The 22,567-nt window shown below is 42.9% G+C and overlaps 1 protein-coding gene across 2 annotated transcripts in view; it reads right to left on the bottom strand.

The window, feature by feature from the left end:
- LOC310884569 (sphingosine-1-phosphate transporter SPNS2-like) overlaps positions 1-22,567 on the bottom strand; it is a 136,182-nt gene that overhangs the window by 59,739 nt on the left and 53,876 nt on the right. For both annotated transcript variants that reach the window (XR_014574287.1, XM_083806511.1), the window contains exon 3: positions 14,380-14,516. Coding sequence is in view for 1 of the 2 variants with exons in the window: in XM_083806511.1 (XP_083662637.1) it covers positions 14,380-14,516 (137 nt within the window). In the remaining variant the exon portion in view is untranslated. The remainder of the gene's footprint in view (positions 1-14,379; positions 14,517-22,567) is intronic.

Raw genomic sequence — 22,567 nt, 5'->3', positions numbered from 1 at the left:
GACAAGTTGACATTAAATGATGATGTTGATGTTTTAAATTCCATTCTGTGTCTCAGGAGGATGACAAAGGTTACAGCAGAATAGATAAGCCTAAATACATCTCCCAGCTCTGTGCACTCCCAAAGCTTTATACATTTTGAATACATGTAACAAAGGCGTTGGCTTACCATGTTGGATACAAGTCTTGGGTCCACACAGTGCTTAGCAATGGTGTGTCACATCTAGATACAGACCACAAAATCCTACCTCTTACCTTGTCATGTGTGAATGGTCCTAAACATCCTTCAATTAAAAGAGAATCAAACTTATTAAAAGCTAGAGAGGGGATACATATTCAGCATTTGTGATTCTCTCTGTGCCAGTCCTGAAGAGCATGTCTTCCTGTCAAGTGCAGCCTAGACTTTTAAGCAACTGAATATTCATGCCAAATTTTGGCCATTTGGTTTCCTACTGTCAGGGAGATCTTTGTGCAAGAACAAGGGAAGACAAATATCTGCCTTCATCTACAAGTATTCCTAACTAATCAATCATGAAGACTGCCATCAGAGAAAACAAAATATATAAAACCATGGGAGCAGAACTGTTCACTAGATGTTTTGTTGGTAGGTATTTTCCTTCTGCTTTAATAGGTTGGGTAAGCATTGTTTTCAGGATTTCCCACAGCTGAAAGGAGCTGCTTATGTTTAATCTGTGTGGCATAGAAATGGCCTAGCCATGGTGCGTGCTTGTGCGGAGCCTGGTTGGCAACAGGCTGATGAAATATCAGCTCTGATGTAATGGTGTGAGCTGCTAGCACTCAGCTATCTTTTATTTTAATATTTTTTAATAGAGAGATACACATGCACTTAGAGGTTCATAGTACAGTTATCTGTCTGGATAGCTATAAACAACTCTTCTCAGCTCCGCCATGACTTTTTTCCTTTAACAGCCATGAGTGGTGCTGGCAGGGAAGCTTGGGGAGATTCACTGCAGTTGCTGGTTCTTTTGCCACTTGGTCCACTGCAGAGAAGCAAGTGGGCTTAGACCCCTTTTTTTTCCCCTCGTAGTGCATGTCATCACTTACAAATAACCACTTTTCACTCCCCATCTCTTCATAACCACAGCTGCCTTGTAAGTCACTGCTGCACACAACATTTTCTGTACCTCGTATTGGATTTAAGTTCTACAGTTGCCTCCTTTCAAATTGAACTCTTGAAGTCGAGTCCATCTTTCCTCATCATTTTCACGCCGTTCTTCTCCTTTGCCTGCACATCACAGAATCAAAGTATGGTTGAGGTTGGAAGGAACAAACCCCTGCAGATCACCTAGTCCACGTCCCCTGCTCAAAGTGGGGTCAACCATAACAGGTAGCTCAGTATTGTCTTGAATATCTGCAAGGATGGAGAAGCTACAGCCTCTCTGGACAACCTGTTACAGTATTTTACCATCTTCACAGTAAAAATGTTTCTTCTTATCTTTAAATGGAATTTTCTTATTTCAGCTTATGCCTATTGCCTCCTCTTTCCACTGGGCATCATTGAGAAGGGTCTGGCTCCACCCCTACTGCCGCCTATAAGGTGTTGATACACATTGATAGGATCTCCCTGAACCTTTTCTTCTCCATATCTGAGGCCAGATGACATCTTGAAAAGGCTTACAAGAACATTTGGTCTTACACTCTCTCCAGCTGCAGGCATCAACAAGGTAGAACTGGGAGGCCATACAGCCCTGTCCTCATTAGTGCACGATTGCCTGTGCTTCACATCCTATTCAGCATTTCTCACTGCAGCTCTGGGTTGGATCGAGCCTTTGATAAAAAGCTCTGAAAGTAAAGCAACACAGCGGGCTGAGTCTGAGCCTCCCCAGGGAGCTATGCATTCCTCAGTATTGTTTGATGACATGGAAAAGACAGCAAGAATTTGCAAAGCTGATTTCCAGAGGATGAAGGCTATTCAAAGCTTTGTAAGGCAGATTTTAGTTACAGAAATAAAGGTCCTCTAGGTTTTTCCAAACACACTTGATGTCAAGAGTATACACTGGCTCAGGTTCATGCCAAAATTGTTCTTGGAGCTTTCCACTGCCTCCCTGAACAGCACCTCCTTCAGCAAAGCTTACTGTGAGAAGAACCCTCCAGTAGCTGAATGTCTGAGCCTGAAAGCCCAAGTACCCCTGCACACATCAGAGCTTGACCAAGCAGTTTACCTGGTTTGAAGTGAAGGATGTTACCCATTACATGGCATACTGGACAGTGAACAGTAATAACAGAGCAACAAGTTAGCTTTTCTGAAACATCACTACAGGCTCTCTAGGGGTAGGAGCACAGTTCTGGAGGAAGGATGCTACCTTAGCAATGTTAAGCTGTTCAAATTCTCACATCCATAGGGCAGACACCATCTTATCTACTGTGTCTCTGTTGCCTTCACCGCAAACAGGCTTTTCTTCACTTGGTTTCCCTGAATTCTTCTTGGGCACAGGAAGTGTACAAGTTTAAATATTCATGTCCAGTGAAGGACGCTTATCGTACATACCCAAAGGTCTTCCCATGAATTCTCCAGAGCAGGTTACTTTCAGGTTAAACACTGAAGTGAAAATGCTCTCAGCCTTCCTTCAAGTATCCAACCTGCTTCTCCACATAGATAGGCACAGCAAATAAATGTATTAGAGAATATGCTCTTTTGATTCAGACATGCTTATTATATGGTGGCTGGAGGTTACAAGCATGTTACAGATGAGAACAGTAAACCATGCCAAGACCAGTAAACCATACCAAGATGCAAGCTGCTGAGTTACTGAAACCTCAGCACACTTGTTCAGTCATTTACTCAAGCATTAATTTATAACCCTTTGAATTAGGATGGATTTACACTACAGTTTCTAAAGCAAATCTGATTCTTCTATAGCATCCAACTACACCGTGTCAAACACTTCAAAACTTCAGCTCATTTTGGATGCATTCAGTGGCCTACCAACTCTTAGCTCTAAGCTCCTCACCTTTGAACAATTTCCTTCTGGGAAAATTCATCTGGTATTCAGAGCCCCCCAAGGAGTACAAGAGAGACTACAGCAAGGAGAAAGAGAACTAAATACATATTTATACATAGAATTTAGCAAGGGAGATGAAGCAAAGTCCACTCACCTTTCCTTTGATTGTCTCTAGTATTTGTTAATGGCTTTAGTTCTCCCAGGTGGCCTGTTCAGGCACACTTAATTGAATGTGGAGAGTTTTATTTGGAAATCTACTTGAGATGCTGGCTGATTAAAGTGATCTTATATTATGAGATTTATATTATCATTTAGTATGTAAGATTAACCAATAAAGACTATAAGATGCTACTTTTTCACTTCTCATGCACTTCAATCAGCAACTAAAGTGTTTAACAACTGGATACCTTGGATACCTACAGATAGGCTCTAAAGTGAAGCACCTAATTAAGCACACTGGAGAAAAGAAAGAAAAACAAAAACAAAAATACCCTGAAAGTAGCAAGACTCCCACGGTGCTTCCCAGAGCCAGCAGGGAGCTGCTGTGTGCTCCACACATACAAAAATCAGGGCCAAGATTTTCTTAGCTCCTCTGAAATCCAGCCTCCCACCACTGCCCTCTCTTCAAACCTGTGGCACTCCTGAGAGACTTTTCTATTACTTTTCAGTTACTGTGGGGTAGGAAAAAGAAAAAAGAGTAAGCCTAATTCCCATTCTCTATCTAATTAAGTAATGTAATTGCAAGATACTGGGTGATGAAGCATCACCACCAGGTCAGGAAAAAAGCCTCAGTTAAGACAAAGCTGGATTTCAGCTTACTAATTGAAGGGCTTTTCATTTGATTGACCTGACTTGGTAAAAACATTACATGACACTCAAACGTTGGGATTTATGTTCTTCTCAATTTAGTCTTGGTCATTAATATTGCATTAAAGATGGGGGTCTGGAATGTAGCTGGAAGGAATGTAACAGAGCAGCTTGCTTATTCACCAGAACACCGTCCGGTGGAGAGCTACATGCACAGCTGCTTATAAAATAGACCTTAAAGAAAAAGGTTGATGTTTTCAAATAAATCACAGGGATCATAAAGTGCCCCATGTTGCCAGTGCTTGCTAGGACACTGAGTTAAAGCACTTCTTTTCATCCTTGTGGATCTGGTGTCAGACAAAAAAGGAGCCTGCAACATTTCAGATGGCTGAAATAGTGGCCATTTATCCGTGTTACAGCACCATTACACACAGTTTGGCCAGAATGTATCTTCCAAAAGTGCTCCCCTGAGAAACCTTAGCAGTTCTGGGTCGGAAACAAACTGTTGTTTCTTGTTCCAAATCTGTCATGCGGGACACACTTAGTGGCACTTGCAACAAATATCTCCAGCATTAGCCATTATCACCATTCCCTTACCAGGATGTGCCAAGACAACCATAACGTAATCACAAAGACTGGGAGAACCACAGCAGAGTTTTGCAAATGTGGAAACCATGCAAGGCTCTTGACAGACAGATTTTCAGATAACAGTAGCTGGAATATCACCTGGAATACACAACACTGAAGAGTATTCACAGGCAGCAACAGGCTGTCGTGTTCCAGCCACGGGATGAGTCATGAGCAGGGACTGAATCCAGGCAACCCGGCTGCAAACAAATAGCAGTTTTTTCAGAATAAAAAATTACAGGCAGTGGAACACAACGCTAACAACATCTCCACCTCCTGTGATGCTTATAGAAACTTACGAGATCTAACCACATTAACCCGATGGGCTGTCTTGGCTCCATCATGCTTTGCTTTGGTTTGGATCAATTTTTAAATTGAAATTTAGTCAAATCCAACAGGTTCTTGAAGAGCAGAACCCCATGTTCCTCTCCCTGAGACGATTGCAAAAACTATGATTTCTCAGCACCCTTTGAAAAAAGCATCAGCCAACTGACTGAGACACCCAGGTGTGAAAGTTTTGTACTAAGTATACGTATTTTGAAGGGTAGAATGATTTCTAACAGTCAATAAAGGATACACTGTAATGGAATAACTCAAGGTTTAAATGAAATTACCTCAAAGAAAGCTACAGCCCCAGCATCTTCACCTACTCTGATTGTTTCACTGATTCTTAGCATATTTTCCTTTGTACACAATATAGGCTTAAGTACACCAGCACGGCAGATCTTGTAGGGAACTTTGCTGAAAAACCACTGGAATCATTCCAGACTCTAAAGTGAATTTTATTTCTTGCTTTCTGTTCTCACACCTCTCTGGCTTGCTGACTCAGCCGGGATCCAGGAGCACCCGAGCACTGTGAGAAAGGCCGACCTTACAATACGCTTGGCTTACATCTGAGTGATGTCTCACTTTTAGCATCAGATTTCCAGAGAGGAGCTGATGCATTTACCAATTCCTCCTACCCAGCTTCTTATTCATGATCTTCCTTAAACAGTTGTTACATGCTTCTTGGAGCGTTATAAACTGGCAAGGTTTTGTCATGCTGTAGCTTTATTTCATTCTCAAAAGCCAGTTGATTTGACAAAATGACAATCCCATTTAACTACGTTAAATGCATTTGTTATGTCACTATCTTCTCATGAGACCGTGCCCATCATGTTCAGACACGATGATCAGCACCATTCCCAGGAACTTCCAGCTCCAAACCCATTACATGGGGCTGAGATTAGTACTCTAATTCGTTGTCATCCGAATTGCAAATCCAGTGTTTTGTGTACCATGTGAACTTTATGCATTTAAAAAGCAATGCCAGCACTTCAAAAGACTGATTTAGCACCCGGTACCATAAGACACTTCCCATCTTCACACCATTTGCACATTACTCGCAACACAATAGTCTTTTTCTCAGCCTTTATGCACAACCCAGGAGGCCACGGAGTGTGTGGGCTACTGAAGAATCACTTACACTTCTGACAGTGTGACCGATGCTCTTCTGTTAGTAGGCAACTAAGAGCTCAACCGAAAAAAGAAAAGGCCAAATCCATCCTTTTGCATCTGAACACAAGCCGAAGCAGCTGAATAACACTCTCTCTCTCTCCTGCATCCTGTTTTTCAGGACAATATGCCCAACTTTTAAGCCCCACCAAGGCCCTACTAATAGACTAGCTTTGTTTCCAGGCCCCCTAATGAGCCTTAAACTGGGATGAATTAATTGTTTATTTTCTTTGTCTGTCAGGCATCGTTAATCAAACTCTCCTGAAGCATCATGCTTCTTTCTAAGTCATAAGCTTCAAGAACACTAGCCATAAACTGCCTTGCTTCCATCCATGCTAAGTGCACGTCAGCTTACATCCTCAAACAAACAGTAACGTCTCTCCAGACCTATATTTGAGCACCCTAGTGAAGCAGGAGGGGACATAATCCAATACCCTCACTACACAGTTATCTGGGAAGCTTACTTCCAAAGGGACAGGATCACCCAGTGCCATCCAGACTGCTTTGCCTCCTGAACTCGTTTGACCCAAGCAGACTTCCCCAGTACTGGAGCACAGCATGCGATGGGGGAACACTGCATCGGGAGTGGTTTGTGTTCCTCGGGTCACAGCCGCCACTGCAAGGACTGTGTCAAACTGGTACAACATTTTGTAATTCCTTACTCTGTATTTCAAGGTCTGTTTGGAAGCTCACATGCAGCACTATTTTTTTTTCCAACTGGTTCAATCTCAGTCTATTTAAGGAACGTTTTCCTTTTCTTCCAATCTGGGGATGTTCTGAATGCGGCTGACCTTAAGATGCTGTAATAATTATTTATAAAGCACTATGCTAAAGCATTTTAGAGACTTCCAATAAGACAGTGTTGAAGTGATAAGACAACCTTTTTGTGGTCCATCAGCATGCTCTGGTGTGAGGCCTCTGCTGCAGTATGACAAGATGAATATGCATTTTAACAGACAACACAAGAAGGAATGCTTCCAAGACACACACAGCCTGGCAATGAAATAAATACGCCCTCTTCCCTCTGCTTCCTCAGCAAATAACTGGCTCAGGTGAGATTTCCTGCTCAGGCACAATAAAAGCAGGACAGGCAGGATGGAAGTTACAAGCAGGTATTGCCTCCAAACCATCTATTAACAGGCACAGCAGCTCACTCTTCCTCCTCTCCAACCTAGAGACTGTAAATTCAGGTTTTGTCATAACAATGGGACAAAGCTGTGAAGGTCTTCAGCCTGTGAAGATCTTTCATGCCTGTACCACAGTCCCCAGCTGGTGTCTAGGAATCTTCCTGATCCAATGGAACAGCACCAAATGTAAGCATATTGATTAAAAAGATGTAGGGTCTGACTCAATTCCCACAAGGACACAGAAAAGGCTCCCACAGACTTCCAAAGGACGAGCTGAATCAGAACCACAGTCACAGACCCAATGATAATGATTTAAACATCTTCCAATAACCCAGATAACCAATGGCTCTCTGAAAAAGGCAATTACAGGGAGCCCTCACAGAGACCTAAGGCAAATTAGGATTTAGCCTCAAGCCTATTTCTGGATTCTCTCCCAGCATAAACCTCTGTCCACCTGCTCCAGAAAATGCCTGAGCTCTGAGGAGCAGTTCTGACATTTCCGTGCAAATTGCTGCCTTCGCTTTAATGAACTGGCAACAGGATGCATCAGTTCAGGTGAGTTACAACACTGAATGACAGAAGCATCCCTTCTTATTTCAGCACCCACAGCATTTGATTCAGATTTTGCACTATTTCAGACTTAATAACCCCAAAATATGTAGCAAAGGGTGGTGTCTGACTGCCCCAACCTCTGGGGAGCTGTGACTTGGGGCTGTAACCTTGCTTGCTGTCAGGTCCTGGAGGTGAGAGCACAGCCAGCCCTGTTCGAGACCCACTGCAGACTAGAAATGTTACATATGGTAGAGATACTCCTTGTGATAGTTTCTTTCAATTCCTTTTTTCCATCCTACGAATAAACTTTCTGAATAAGCTTTGGAGCTACACTGGCTCTCTCCTGGCAGCCATCACCAGCTGGGTTTTCAATAACTCTTCCCAAGTGCTTTACAGATACATAGATGCAAATACTGGAAAGGGAAAAAACACTCCAAGCTGAAAATACACCACTTACATTTCTGGTAACACCCAGGAAAAGCCTCCTTCTTTTACTGATTGTCTTTTTGGGGCTGATGCTCTGGGAAGTCCCTAACCTGGTTTTCACTTATGATTTCCTTTGCAAGAGGGACAGGCAGAAAGGGAGAGGGTACAAGTATAAAGCAGTCAGGGACAAACACGCAATGGTAATTTGGTAATTCTACACTCACTTTATCTCAGCAAGCTGCAACTACTGCATCTATGTAAATCTTCTCCCATCTCGTCTGTCCTAGGTCAGCAAAATCTGAGTGAACAATGAAGACCCACGATTCAAGAGTTCAAATCATTACACTTGTCTGTGCACGAGAAGATGTTGCTTTTACATGGAGACACTTTCGCATTCAGTATTTGGTATCAGCTGTGCTGAAGACACTAGCAGACTTGACAGATGCCCAGCACACCTGAATACCAGCCCAGGCAATGCTTCATTATTGAAAGAATAAAAAATTAATTACTGTTTTCCTCCAATCCCCCTCGCATAATCCAGATGAGATCATGCAAGATAATACAAGCGCTCTCAGGTATTAGGGAAAGTGACGCAGACTCAGCCCCCTAAGAACTTGGTTCTGCAGTGGAGCCTCCGTGCAGGGCGGTGATGAGAGCCCTTATCCTTTCCCTCTCCTCCACCCAGCTTCAGCACAGCATCCTCCCTCACGCTGTCCCACAGCACAGCGGCTCTGCCGTGCTGAGGAGGGAGCTCTGATAGCTGGGGGGAAGGAAGCGATGTGCAGATCATCACATCTCATCTTAACAGAGTAGAGGCAAAGCAGGACTGGGCTACAGCTACCAGGCAGAGCGGCAGGGTACAATACCAGCACTATGCACATGGCTGCAATAGCAGCACTTGGCAATTTCACCGTTGACACTGCTGATGGTCAAAACAGCAATGCTACCGTACTGTATGACCCACTCAAATCTCTGCCTCAGGGACAGTACTTTTTCAGAGCAGTCAAGAAAAAGGGCAAGCATGCAGAAATCCAAATGTCAATAGCTGATGCTCATCTGTCGGGCTCCAGTGCCACATTAAGGGCTGGCAAAATACACCAGAGGCAACCAAGAGCCATTGTCCAGGAGCATCCCACGTCAGCCCCAGCACAGATTTCTGCAACAGCCACACGAAGAGTCGAGAATTGCATGTGAGGGAAAGGACTGAGTGTACATATAAGGTGCTTGGAGAATCTATTTTGCCTTCTTTCTAAAAGAGGTTTTCCCTCTAAAACAATAGGATGAAACAATGGGTTATAAACATTCCAGCAATTCACAGTGATTCCCGGATAACAAACACTCCTTACCCTTCTTACATACAAAACAGATGGCTTCAGGCTTTTATTTGCTTCTGGTTTTCAAACTGGGGATTTATCTTATGCAGTAGAAACAAAGGAGCAGAAGCTGTATGTTTTATAATACAACTTCTGCCAGCGCACTTCTTTGCTTGGAGTGAATCATGGTGTGTAGGGGTGTGGGCTTGGTTTGTGTTTATGTTTTTTAAAATTAACTCAGCTAACCATTTGTCCATACTTCATATAATTTGCTGCTTCTCTTTCAGCACTCCTTGAAAGACGAGCTTTGGCAATAAATACAGATCTGTCAAGTCTGAAACACAGGACTTTAGCAAGCACTGCAGGCTAACTGGAATTCCATAGTGGACTATTTGCTTCCTCTTTCGGAGATAAATCAAAAGAGGAAAAGGAAAAAAAAAAAAACAGTAGTAGACATACCTATGCTGATTAACTTGCAGGTGGTACAATGAGAAGGTTGTATCACATTGGCTATATTGACATTTAAACAGAAATATTTAACAAAGAACTGAAGGATTCAAAAGCATATTCCCTGTTTACCTTGTTATTCTTTGCTTTTTCATACCCATACTTGTTACCATCTGCAGATCTGATGTCTCCCAGCAAACCCACATTACCACAGCCTGGTCTGCTTGATTATTAGGTATGCCTGGTCTCCCAACCTAGTGGAGCCAAACTACTTAGCAGAGTACTTTGCTCATCTGTTAAATAGCATCCCTTTTACACAGAAATATGCTTTACTCATGACGTTCACGTGGGAAATGGCAGGATTTCACAAGACGGGGAGAATAGTCTGCAACTTTCCACCTTCAAGTTCTTTCTTGCTTTAAGAAGCTGGTGTCTGCCTGCGAGGGAGGGGGGTCCTGAGCTCTCAGAGGTTTCTGCTAAGTGTGGGAAGGTTAGTGCCAGAAACAAGGTTTCATTCAGGACAGATTTCTGGCCAAAATGGTCAGCTCTCAGAGCTAATAGTAGTATTATGACTAATAGATGTGGATATCCGAGTAGCCAGAAACAAACTCTCAGCATGTGGCTGAGAATGGTGCAAATGGGGCTATGTACTCTTCCTAGTGATGTTCTGGACTATCAGACAGATCAGGATGCTCAGCCACAACACGGGTAATCAGGCACTATGCCCATGAAAACTCTATCTAGAGAAAAAAATAATCACTTATTAAAGCAGAGTTTGTATTGATATAGAGGGAGAGAGACAAATATTTAGCTATTTGTATGGATGGAAATGCATCTTAGTAAAGAAACTCCATAAGGTTTGTATGCTCACTGAATTTCTCTGTGCTGTGACTCTACACTGTGCAAGCAGCTCACTTATTTTTTGCTGATTTATTATGGAGCATAAACCAACAACCCCAAAGTGCTTGCCAAAAGCCAAATGGTTGCCAGAAGCTACATCAACAAAAAAATGGTTTTGCAGGTGAAAGTACCAAAATTTGTATACTTGCAGGTGCAGAACTAATTAAAAGCGTGCATAAAGGGAAGTAATTTCTAAGCAGGTGTTCATACTTACAAAATACAAATTAAGATATATACATGCTTTATTGAAGTTTCTATAAACAGAGCTAATCTAGAGATCTGCCTAAATATGTAACAACTTTAAACAATTTTAGATTAATGAACAAGTTTGTTAATGACTTTTTATACAACTTTTATTTTAGGAAGCATTAAACAGTGTTATAGAGCAGAAACGTGCAAGTATCAGAGACAAAGTGCTGGAGGACTGTCATTTTTCTACAGAGAAGTGGTGCATTGATGTAAATTGTGAAATTCCATTATTTAACAGAATAAATGTGAACTCAATATCATCGCAGTCATGTTACTTCTGACGATTTCCAACAGAATAAATATGAACTTCTCAGTATCATCGCAGTCATGTTACTTCTGATGATTTCCTTTAGTTATATTTATCGCCAGCTATTTTCATCCATGAAATCAGGTGTATTTATGGAATTACTCTCTGATACAGTATTTATTTGGGTTTGTTATTTTGATTTGTTTTAAAGCTACTATAAGACTTCATGAACAGTAACCAAACCTTTACATATCATGTAATACATGTATTACATGTATTACATGTATATACATATATTTCTCTCTCTTTTTTTTTTTTTTGCTATGCATGGAAATGATGCATTGTTGTATTCTGTAACTACCACCTCCTATATACTCTAAAACTAGCCTTAAATTTTGGACTGATTCTCTCCTGTGAGAGCCTATTGCTTAGAACTTAGATCTTAGAGGATGAGAGATTCACTCTTCATTTACTTGATGAATAATCTCTCCCCATGTTCTTTCTTGTCACATGGGTATTTCTTTATTGCATAATTTGACAGTAGGACAGATACGAATGAAAATGTCCTTTTCTGTATGCTTGTTTCCACAATATATTATAAATAATTTACATTTTCACTCAAATTACGGCCTTTTGATTGTTCTTCTTTACACATTCAAATTTTATCAACACACTGCCAGAAACCTTTACAATTCGTGTGCCTTCAGTGTCCACCAGAACTGTAGCTGCTTTCTGCCTCTGTCTGCTTCCATTTACACTCCAAACCTATACTATGTGGATGTGTACTCTATTAATTACACAGTGACAGCATTCACGGGGCACTGGACACTGTCAAAATTTGAAGAAAGGCACAGTTTGCTATTTCTACTGAATGACTATAGTTTCTGGCCTCTTTCAGTATTTTTGTTGTCACCACATAAAGGAGTTTTCTGTACAGGATTCTATGGGCTCCGCCTGTGCCAACTTGCTCTTTCTAGCCATGGGTTTTCATTCTAACTTGGATGTGAGTACTTATCTACTTATAGTATGTATCTACTTATAGGACGTATCCACTTATAGCAGCCTCCCTACTGCTTTTATTTCTGCCAGCAAATGTTTCTTCACATTTCAACTCCTAGCCTTTCTCTGTGACAAACACACATACTGTCTTAAAAGAAAGGAGGAAAAAATGTTGAGAGAAAAGGCAGTGTTTTGCTCCTTAAATGAATCTTAAAAGCGAAAAATCTGAAAAAATGCCTGGTTAGTCACTGCATAAAGAAAAAAAGCTGCATCAGCTTTTCTCTGATGCTTTTTCTCATTAGTATTTCAGGAATTCACCTTGTTCAATGTGGCATGTCCTCACAGTTGGAGATCAGACCTCCAAGAAGGATACCGAAGTGGCAGGGATACCACGTGAAGTTGTGATTATGCTTATGACCTTGTTCTGCTGCTGCAGCCACTGGGTAGAGCACAGCCATACAGCAGCTGCAAAATTCTCCAGAATACCTGGTAGAGCTGAGGACTGTAGTAAAAAGGAGTAGAGGGGACTTTTCTAGATATGGGGGAGTTTGTGCCCAAGGTTGTAGTTTGGGTCCAGAGTTAGTATTTACGCAAATCCAGGAGAAATTAACACATCAGGCTATTTTGATTGTGGCTCTTTTGTCACTTCCAAAACTCTGGGGTTTGGGTTTCAAACATAGTCCAGCTTTATATATATTATTCTCCCTCTCTTTGGTTACGGATATACCACTTCCACTCTGAGCTCCTGTATACTGATGACCATATATATTAAACCTTAATATATTAGTCCTTTGGGGCTTATTAGCCCCAAATCCTTAAACTAAAAATCTGCTCTTAAAACACAGATTACATCAGCCCCAGTTCCAGTGTGTAATGTCTGCTCCTCCTCTACTTGTTAACTGCAGGACCAGGTTCATTGCAGGGAGACTGCTGAGAACCTGAGCATGAATGCATGTCCATAACGTGAGAAGTCCAATTGGTTCTTCAAAAAATGCTTCCCTCTTCAGGCTACAATCCAGATGATTTTGCAGAATACTATGAAAAGAAAGTTGTGCTTTTTGTTTTTTAAAAAGGCTAGCCTAATTTTAGATGAGAGATGTTCTTTCTTTAGAAAGGATGCTTCCTGCCCAGTTATAAACCTGAACAATTTACAGGAGTTAAAGGCTTCTGCACTTGGCCATATGCGTTTTTTATTAGCAACGCAGTGACAAGCCAGCTTGAAAGCCAGACAGACATGTGACTGCCACTGCCTGTTTTAGGTGGAAACTCTCTGTTATTAGAAACAGCAGAGCACGTGCATGGGCAGGAGGGAGCAGGGAGGAGAGGTTTAGGCTGTCATTCTTTAGGCGTGACCCAAATGTTGAAATCTCTGGAACGCAGCTGGGCAGAAAGGATGAGGAATGCCCCTGTCTCTCTTGGGGAAATCAGTCCGATGCTACCAGGAGCAGTGATTTGTCTCTCCAGGAATGTTGCCACATGCAGCAATTAAACCTCTTCTATAATATGATTTAAATAAGAGGATATTCTTCCTGAGAATCTGCCAGATAATTGTTTCCTCTAAGTGCCTCTGATAGGCGAGGAAAAGAACACAAAGAGGAGTCCTCAAAACGGGGTGCTGTGGCTGTGCCGAAAGCAGGTGAGGGATGCTGTGCATAGCTTGACAAAATGAAGCGAGTCTGACAACTCCATCATCAGTTCCCCAGACATATCCATCACCTAGTGTAAAAGGAGCTGAAATTATGTCTAATCTCCGTGCTATCATCCACTGCCTTTGACAGAAAGGAAACAAACTGATGCATTTGTCATCCCACATGCCATAAGCAGACTTCCCAACAAACTCCAATGGCTTCTGCTATGATATAAGAGGACAAGAGACCCACTGTATAGCCATGGATTGTTTTTAAGTCTTTTTTAAGCCTTTTAAAGTTTCTTGAGAATCTCTCCCAAAACAAAACTCTTCTATCAACAGAAACTGTTGTTTAGCTAAGTCTCACTTGTTATTTTTATGAATGTGCACGATCAAAGAATAACAGATTTCACAGTTAGGGAAGAACAGTTACCCAGATCACACTTCAACCACAAGAGGCCAGACAGCACAACACACCATATGTCCAACACACACCCGAGGGATGGATACCTTCCACTCGAGCACCGTGTCACGGGGCGTTTTTAGGAACATATTGTCCAGTATTTCAGGACACCCTGCTAAGTGCCTTTGCAGATATCTTACCTGTTCAGTGATGAAAGAGCTGGAAAAAGTGACAGCTGACCAGAAGAAGATCCCACAGCTGAGAATGACCTTTCTGTTGAAACGGTCCCCAAGGTAACCAAAGATGGGTGCCGCAACCATGAAACTGCAGATGAAAACTGCAAAGGGAGAAAAAGGAAAGAAATGATTAATAAACATCAGGCCAAGAACATGAAAACTAATTTTCTGCAAGCCAAATCCTCTAGAGAGCAGTTCCATGTAATTAGATGTTCTGCAGCCCTGGCTTACGAAGTCAGGCTATCTGATAGGCTTTCAGAAGTCAGTGTTTTCTTAATCAATCAGCTTTCTCATTCCCAGAGAAACTTCAGGCACTGATCTTGTACTATGTCTAAAAACACCAGCCCTTCACCGTCTGCTGCGAGCACAGAATCCAGGGATTGGCAAAACCAGGGCAGAATAAATGAACAGCTTCTGCACAAACATCCCTGAGAAGGTGAAGTGAAGGCTGGAAGGAATTTTAAACAGAAAGCCAAACATGGGCTCCTTGTTGGTCCTTGCAGCAGAAACCAGAGAGAAACAGGCCAGAAAAACTGAAGTTCTTTCATCCATCCTACCAGTATATTAAAGCAATCATGAGGCAGTAAGGAAAAACAGTTTTCACTACCACGTTCATCCTACTGGCACCAGCCCTGTAGTTAGACAGCTCTAGTTCTCCTCCTTAGGTGCTTTCACCAGCATGGAATTTGTATTTACACACGTCCCTGAGCAACTACTTCACTAAAAGAAACAGTTTTGACCTACAATTCCCTAACAGGCCAGGGATGTCTTTAACTGAAAGACTAGGAGTTCCCATTCCCCCAGGCTTCTCCACAAAAAAACAAGCGTTAACCCAAGACCTTTTGGCATTCCTAGCCTAGGAATGAGGCTCCTGGTAGAATATCCCCTGCAAAATCTCCTTAGCTTCAGCGTTCACTCCTCCAGCCTAGACCAGTAACACCACCGAAAACACCTAAAACGAGGTGCTCACACCATATTCACAATTAATGTGGAAGTTTGCAGAAATAGCCAGGTTTTAAGCTGATTTATACTTGGCTTTTGTCTGCATTAGAGATTTGATGAGAGATTTGGATGAGAACAACTACATTGCTTTTATTGCTGTTTAGTTATCCCAGGATAAATTCTGGCTTTTACTGCCTGCCTGGGTTCAGCAAACCCAGGAGGATTTGGGTGGGACACTGGAATACCTGGAGACCCACCTTTAGTCACAGAGTTATGACTCACGTTGGGTAGTTCCAGGAAGGCAGGGTGGGCTTTTGGCATTGTCCTACCTTGGCCGTCTATTTTAAGAGTGTAAATGGGTGGGAAAAAAAAAAAAAAGGCAAGAGCAGGCTGCACACTCCTTTGGTTGGAATGTATGCATAAAACTAAAGTGGTTTGGACACAAATTATGAAATTTTCATGTATGGTGATACAGCCCAAAAATATGCAGAATGCTGAACTGTGAAATGATCTAAAAGTCTCTTCCTTTTTAATATATGAAGATGTCAAAGCCGCTTTATAAATAATATATATCCATTTACATGTACTTTGCAAGCCATACAATTGTGTGTATATCAACTTTGCACTGTGATGTTTATGGTGGGAATTACAGATTTACTCTTTTTGCTTCTACAGTAAAATAAACAGATAAAAACACAGAAACGTTCGTATGCAAAAAGAAGTACATGCAGCATTGCATCACAGCAATAGTACGGATGATCTTGCTGTTAAGCCAGCACAAATTTTGGCTTACAAACCTCAGCACTGCAAGGGTCTAACTGCACTGGCCCCAGTCCAACAAGGCACTTAAGCACACGCTTATATTAAGCACTTTAGAGTCATCAACTCCGTGGTTAAATGCTTTTCCTGAATTAACACCAATGTGCTCGGCACCTCGCAAAGCTGGTGCAGCATCCTGGCACATGGGGTATGTGGCTGTTAATTGGGAACGAGGAGCAGAAAATGACTGCCTCTGTCTACTGCAGTTTGGCCTTGCCCTTGGAAGGACACCGAAATTCATTCGCCTCACAATCAGATCTCCTGCCGTTTTTATGATGTAAAAAGACATAAAGCTAAAAGAGCTTCTAAGGGAAAATTAGAAACACCCAAGTCAGCAACCCACCATTTCAAATATTGAATAACCCGATTAATTCAAATCTGAGACATGCAGGGTGTGATCCAAAATTCACATTAATCAGCCGGATTATTAGCTTCAACGACCTCTGGATGATAAATGTGAAGTCTAATTCTGGATTTTGGGCAAAAGTAGGCAAAAAAGCACAAACCTGCTCTTTCCAATAAAACAAACCGAAAAAAGATCGTCCAGTGCCTCTCCAACAGCATACAGCCTGCTGTTATTCAAATCCCTTTGGAGAATTTATTTTTGGAAGGTTCTGTTCTGAAACGAGCTGTGAGCTTTGTCACCAGTAAACAGCCAACTCGACAGCTCCACAAGGTGTAAAACGAAAGGACAACAGAACATAATAAATAAGAGATAATAGAACACAGCTGTCATAATAATAAATGCAATTGCTATCAGAGTATTTATGACCCAAATATGCATCAAAGCACTGATTGACTCAAATAAATGCAGAATATGATGGCCGTGTGATCTGTCAAAAGGATCTGCCTGTTACAGGCATTTCCCATGAATCAATTTTTGCAATTACTCCTGCAAATGACAGATGAGACTCCTGAACACTAGACACAGCTCTACAACAAACAAACAGCGACTTTACAGTCGTACAGTCTGGAATGGCTGAGTGGAGGTGAATGAAGCTAGGCCATGTTACCAGCTGGGATGGAAACCTGAGTTACTCCAGACCAGGAGTTGGGGTTCTGTGATAACTAAACACCATGAAAGATCTTATCCAGAAGACAGGAAATCACCTGTGCATTCAGCTGGGAAGAGAAGGCCACAGCACAATGCAGAGGGATGTATTCCAGTAAAGGAGCCTGGTGCTTGTGCCAGCATCTTCCTAGCTGGTTCCTCTGCCTCTCCCACAGCATTTTCTCCCTGTATTCACCCCCTCCCCAGTTAGTACCCCAGTGACACCACAGCAGCTGCTGCTCCGGATCAACCCCCTGCCACAAATCTTTTATGTTAGGAGAGAACTGTGACAGAAGCTGGCATTTCATTTGCCTCTTCCTAAGCAACAGCTCCTCTTCCATTTCCACTTAAAGCCCTCTTGGAACATTACCAACTCCTGGAGGGACGTACAGAACAAGCCAGGGCAGAGTTAGGAATCCACTGGGATTTGGGATAAGATACTGAAAAGGCAGGGACCGCATTCAGAGCAGCTGTGGGCAGGTATAGCAACGTCAGTCACTATTAAGTACACCATACAGCTAATTTCTTAGTGCTCCATCTCCAACAGTGCCAGCAAAAGTGGCTCAGTCCCAGCACTGGGTGGAGCTGAGATACATTTCTGCAGGAGCAAATTACCGTGTGACACATAACGAATGCCATCTCGGGAGGAAGGTTCTTTTAAGTACAGGTATTTTTGAAAGGAGATCACATTTGTCTTCATACCACCCTTTGTGGCTTAGCCACTAAAATGCCAACCATGGTGAGAATGCAGGAAGAGGGTAATTGCCAAACAGGATGGCTCGGTGTCTATTTCTGCCTCTGAATGCCTGTCCCACCCTGTACAGGTGCACGAGAACCTTCATAGCCAGCACTGCCCAGCTTTTTCTGTACACAGCTGGAATTACAAAAATGTGTAGCTCTAAAAAACATCTATCTTATACTCCCTTGCCTCTCCTCTGCCCAAGCACACAGTGGATACGGAAAGCATCCTCCCCTGCCTCTTCACGTACTTCGTGTGCTTCAGACATCTCTCAGGGACTGCAGGCAGGGAGCTGCCACTCAGCCAGTGCCTTCTCCTGTTAAGAGCTGTCTGTAACCAACAGGAAAGTAAAGCCCAGAAGTGGAAGCAAAGGAGATGAGGGGAGAGAGAGAAAGCACAGACCTTAGAGTTAACAGCCCCAGAATGTTTCTGCCTACTGGAACTAAACTGGGTCCCTGTTATTTTTCTCTCCTTTTCCCTCCAAACACAAATTTACCAACTTTACTCTGCAATTGTTCCCTGTAACGGCTCTGAACCATCAGCTCTGCACCCCTTGATTCCTAAGACACTGCTGCCTCTGTCTCCGTTGCTCTTTTCTTACATGGACTGATCAGCTGCTTGTGTCTCAGAGGGGGGCTCTCCTGCCCCCAGGTCACCCACGTAGTGTAACCCTGAGGGAAGAGAGGCATTGACACTGACACCCGCAGGGACTGCATTTCTCCCATCCTGGAAGGCTGAGAACATTACAGACACCTCCAGGAAAAGATCCTTCTTTTGGTTTTGACTTCAAGCATGCAGGATTTATTTTTTCCTATCAGGAAAAATGTTAGAAAGGTTCCGGTAAAAATAGCTCACTCGCTCTAAGCAGGGATGCTCAACAAGAAAAAAATAGTGGCTATCTTTGAGCTCTGAGTCAGCATGAAACCATATATCCACATCTAATTGAGTGCTGACAATGTGTTTGGCTGTGTGGAAGGCAAACCCAGACAGCCCCTGCCTCAAGGGACTGGCAATCCACCTAGACACAGCAGAGAACTATGTGCTGCGAGGTTGTTAATATTCTCCCAACAACAAATTTCCAAACAATGAGAATACCAGAACACCCAGCTCACTCGGATGGGATAATTTACGGGTGTGTTCAAGCACAATCCTGCTCTTTCTGCATGAGACGCTGCTCCGCTGGGATTTGTTGGAGCCATTTCTACACCAGGGACTTGGGCTCGTGTTATTCAAGCTGCTGTTGGTATCCGCTGACATCTGCCTGCAGAAGAATAAGGCTCTTCCAAGAGCCCAACCAGCCCCACTGTCTCAAAGACATGTTTTTCCAGTGCCTCTTTGATTGTTTTCATTTTCATAATAGCTTTATGCTATAATAATACTCCTCAGCACATACACAGCACATTTAATCACAGTGAGGCTTGGGACAATTTAGAAAGGAAGTTAAATATCATTAATTCCTACTTCAGGGGTAAGGAAATTAAGACACAGGAAAAGGGACCTGCCCAAGATGAACTACAGAAATCTCAAACCCATGTGCGTCTTCCAGCTTCAGCAGTGTCCTGTTTACAGGACCTTATCTATGCTAAAGGTATTTTTGAAAGTCTACTATCACAATTAAGAGTGATTTTTTTCTTACAGCACCATATGAGCCAAGAAAGAACAAAGATCCTTTGGCACGGCTTATCATTGAACCTGAGAGCTTAGACACAACATGGTGATGTGATCAAGGGAAAAGAGATGTCTGACTACAGGGCAATCCAAGGCCCTGGGAAATCTCAGCAACATGATTTAAAACATTCTTCCTTTGATGGATGATGAATTCTTACAATACAATTTTTTGCGCAGAACTTTAGCCTCCAAATCCTCATTATCACAAACTTTACTGTAGGTATGCTGCATATCACCCTCTGCACGGATTTTGTTTTACTTCATTTCTGATTCAACAGCCAACAGATGGATCACGTTACTGCATCTTGCCAAGTGCAAAACACAAGATCACTGGGTTCCAGACTATCGTGCAGACTAGAAGTTTCTGACAAGTGTAAGGAGCTTTGAAACACACCATCAGTTCCGTATGTTGTGCAAAGCTGCGATATACTAACAGCATCAAACCCAGGAGCATTAAAAAAAAAAAAAGGCATGGGAACACACCACATCAATTGGACTTAGGTACAAATGTTTGTTTTGACATGGCCAGGAAAGCTCCCCCAGAACAGAACGAAGTACGAGATCAAACAGAGAATTTCATAAATGCCAACCCTTGTGTGCTCGTATCCTCAGCACATTAATGAGAACAAAAGCAGTGCTTTAAAAGCTGTGAACCTGATTACTCACACTGTTTGCATTTCTCTAGTATCTCCCTGTTTGGCAGGACCCTTTAGATTGTGTTTCCCTCACTGCAGATGCCACTCAGTATTCAAGCTTCAAGATATCCTTTCTTCTCCATGGGGAGCATGTTGCACCATGAGGCGCCAGTTTTTCCTTAAAGCAAACTGACACAAAATATAAGTGACGTGTTTAGGGTGAAGATATACACACACAGTGTCGACATACGTGTTTACATCGAGAAGACGGCTGCTGTATGATGCCGCTCGGTTCCCTTTGCTGTGACAGGGTCAGAACCCAGTTACAACAACGCGCCTGTAAAGACAGACAAGGCCTGAACACAGCTTTCCTGGCAAGTCCTCGTCTGTCTCAACATCAGACGAGATGCCGCCCAGGGAAGGACTTGATACTGGTAATTCCCCCCCTTTGCCTCACTGAAGAACCCAGACTCTTCCGAGAGTTAGCCCTTATATTCCCAGCAAAGGATATCCTGAAGACTTGCTTTGTTCCCCTCAGCCAACAGGAATAATTGCTTCAGGGGGAATTGCAGGGAAATGCACTCCTTGGAAACAAAACCAGACAAGAATAACCAGAAGACCAGTCCAATAACACGCAAATAACCCCAGAGCTTTGAGAGAAGCTGTGCTTGGCAAAGAGCAACCACAGCCAAGCGGTCAGGTGTAAGTCAGAGCTGTCAGATCTGCCACGCACAGCACAGTATACCACTGGTCCATACTGGGCGAGTGTGTGATGTATGGCTGTGAGCGATATTTCACTCTGCACTGCTGCTTAGGGATAGAATTGTATCCCTCTTCAGTCCCCAAAGCCTAGACAACAGCTACAAGAAAGAGCTCTAATGAAAGTGAGGCCTAAAAATGGAAACCACGCTTACAGAGGAGTGCTGCGGCCCACAGACGGGCACGGCCTGCAGATTCTCACAAGTGGGCTTCAGACGACATCATTCAGCTACAAATCAAAAATCAAAACACTGAACATTCACTCGGCAAATCCTTCTGCAAGTACCTGTAAGATGTGAATACTGTCATTCTGCTCTTCCAAAGAGCCGACTTCAAGAGCTGTTCAGAGGACAAAGGAAAGTCTGATCAGCAGCAGTGAGAGGTGGTTGTGACAGCCGAGCTGCCGGCTGCTGACCCTGATTGTCACTGTCACCAAAGGTTTGAGGCTGGCATACGCCTGCAGCCAGCAATATTACTGCTTGTAGACGAGCCAGGAACACAGAAATGACCAGGTACAAGGCACTGCAGAGAACATGAGCCTTGCTATAACATACACTGCCTGCCACAGAAACCTCAAGCAAACACGGTGGCTCCAGCCTGCTTTCTGTAGGCCGGCCTAAGCTGGTATGTTAACAACATCATGTCTGCGGTCCTCATGTCTACAGCCCAAAGCACACCAGCGCTCCCTAAATGCTGGTAATGATCCTCCTTTCACCTGGGCCTTGCAAAGAGGCTAAAATGTCTCAAACCATGTTTGAAATCAGTCTTGGGGTTCTGATCAGGCAATCAGTGCTGTGGAGGCAAGGAAAACACGGCTGTGAATTGGAAGCTGAGTGTGGTATAACACCAAGATCTAAAACGGAAAAGGAAAAGCTTGCATTTTACTGTGCTGTTCAGTCTCTCTGGATGTCCAGCAAATTTACTTCATGCAGGAGCTAACTTGCTACTAGATTAAATTTTGAACAGCTCTATACAGGCAATGCAATTTAAAAAGAAAAAAAGGAAAAAGAGAAAACCAAACCCACCTTCTGCTTCTCACTTTGGGAATTACAGTGATTACATTACCACTGTTTTAAAGGGATTTGGGCAACCTGAACATCAATAAACCAGCTACTGTGTTACTAGAGATGTGCTTCCTAATACAATGCTGCAGGCAGCAATCGAAAGGAAGGGTTCTGGCGTAAGTCCACTGATTTCCTTGGGCTGACACTGGCCTAACCCCACAGTGAGCTGCTTCTGGGAGTCCAGCAGATAGCCAACAGCAAGGAACACGCTTTGGAATGAAATAAAAAGTGTTATTTGGTAGCAGTTTTTTTTGTTTGTTTGCTTGTTTGTTTTTTCCCCTGGGGCTATGCAGTATGTTTGATTGGGGGATTAAAACTTGCATGTGAGAACATGTGAAGAGCAGACACCACCGTGCCTCTCCAGCAGACTCTCCCCTTCAAAAATATCTTCACATTTGGGTCAGTTCCACAGCCTGGTTCACTACATGGTGGCCTAAAAGAGGGGCCAGGAACAGGAGGCTATGGCAGAGTCTGC

This window comes from Anser anser (assembly GCF_964211835.1).
Source record: "Anser anser genome assembly, chromosome: 20".
Classification (NCBI taxonomy): Eukaryota; Metazoa; Chordata; class Aves; order Anseriformes; family Anatidae; genus Anser; species Anser anser.
The sequence above is the reverse complement of the archived record's forward strand: the minus strand, read 5'-3'. Positions and strand labels throughout refer to the sequence as shown.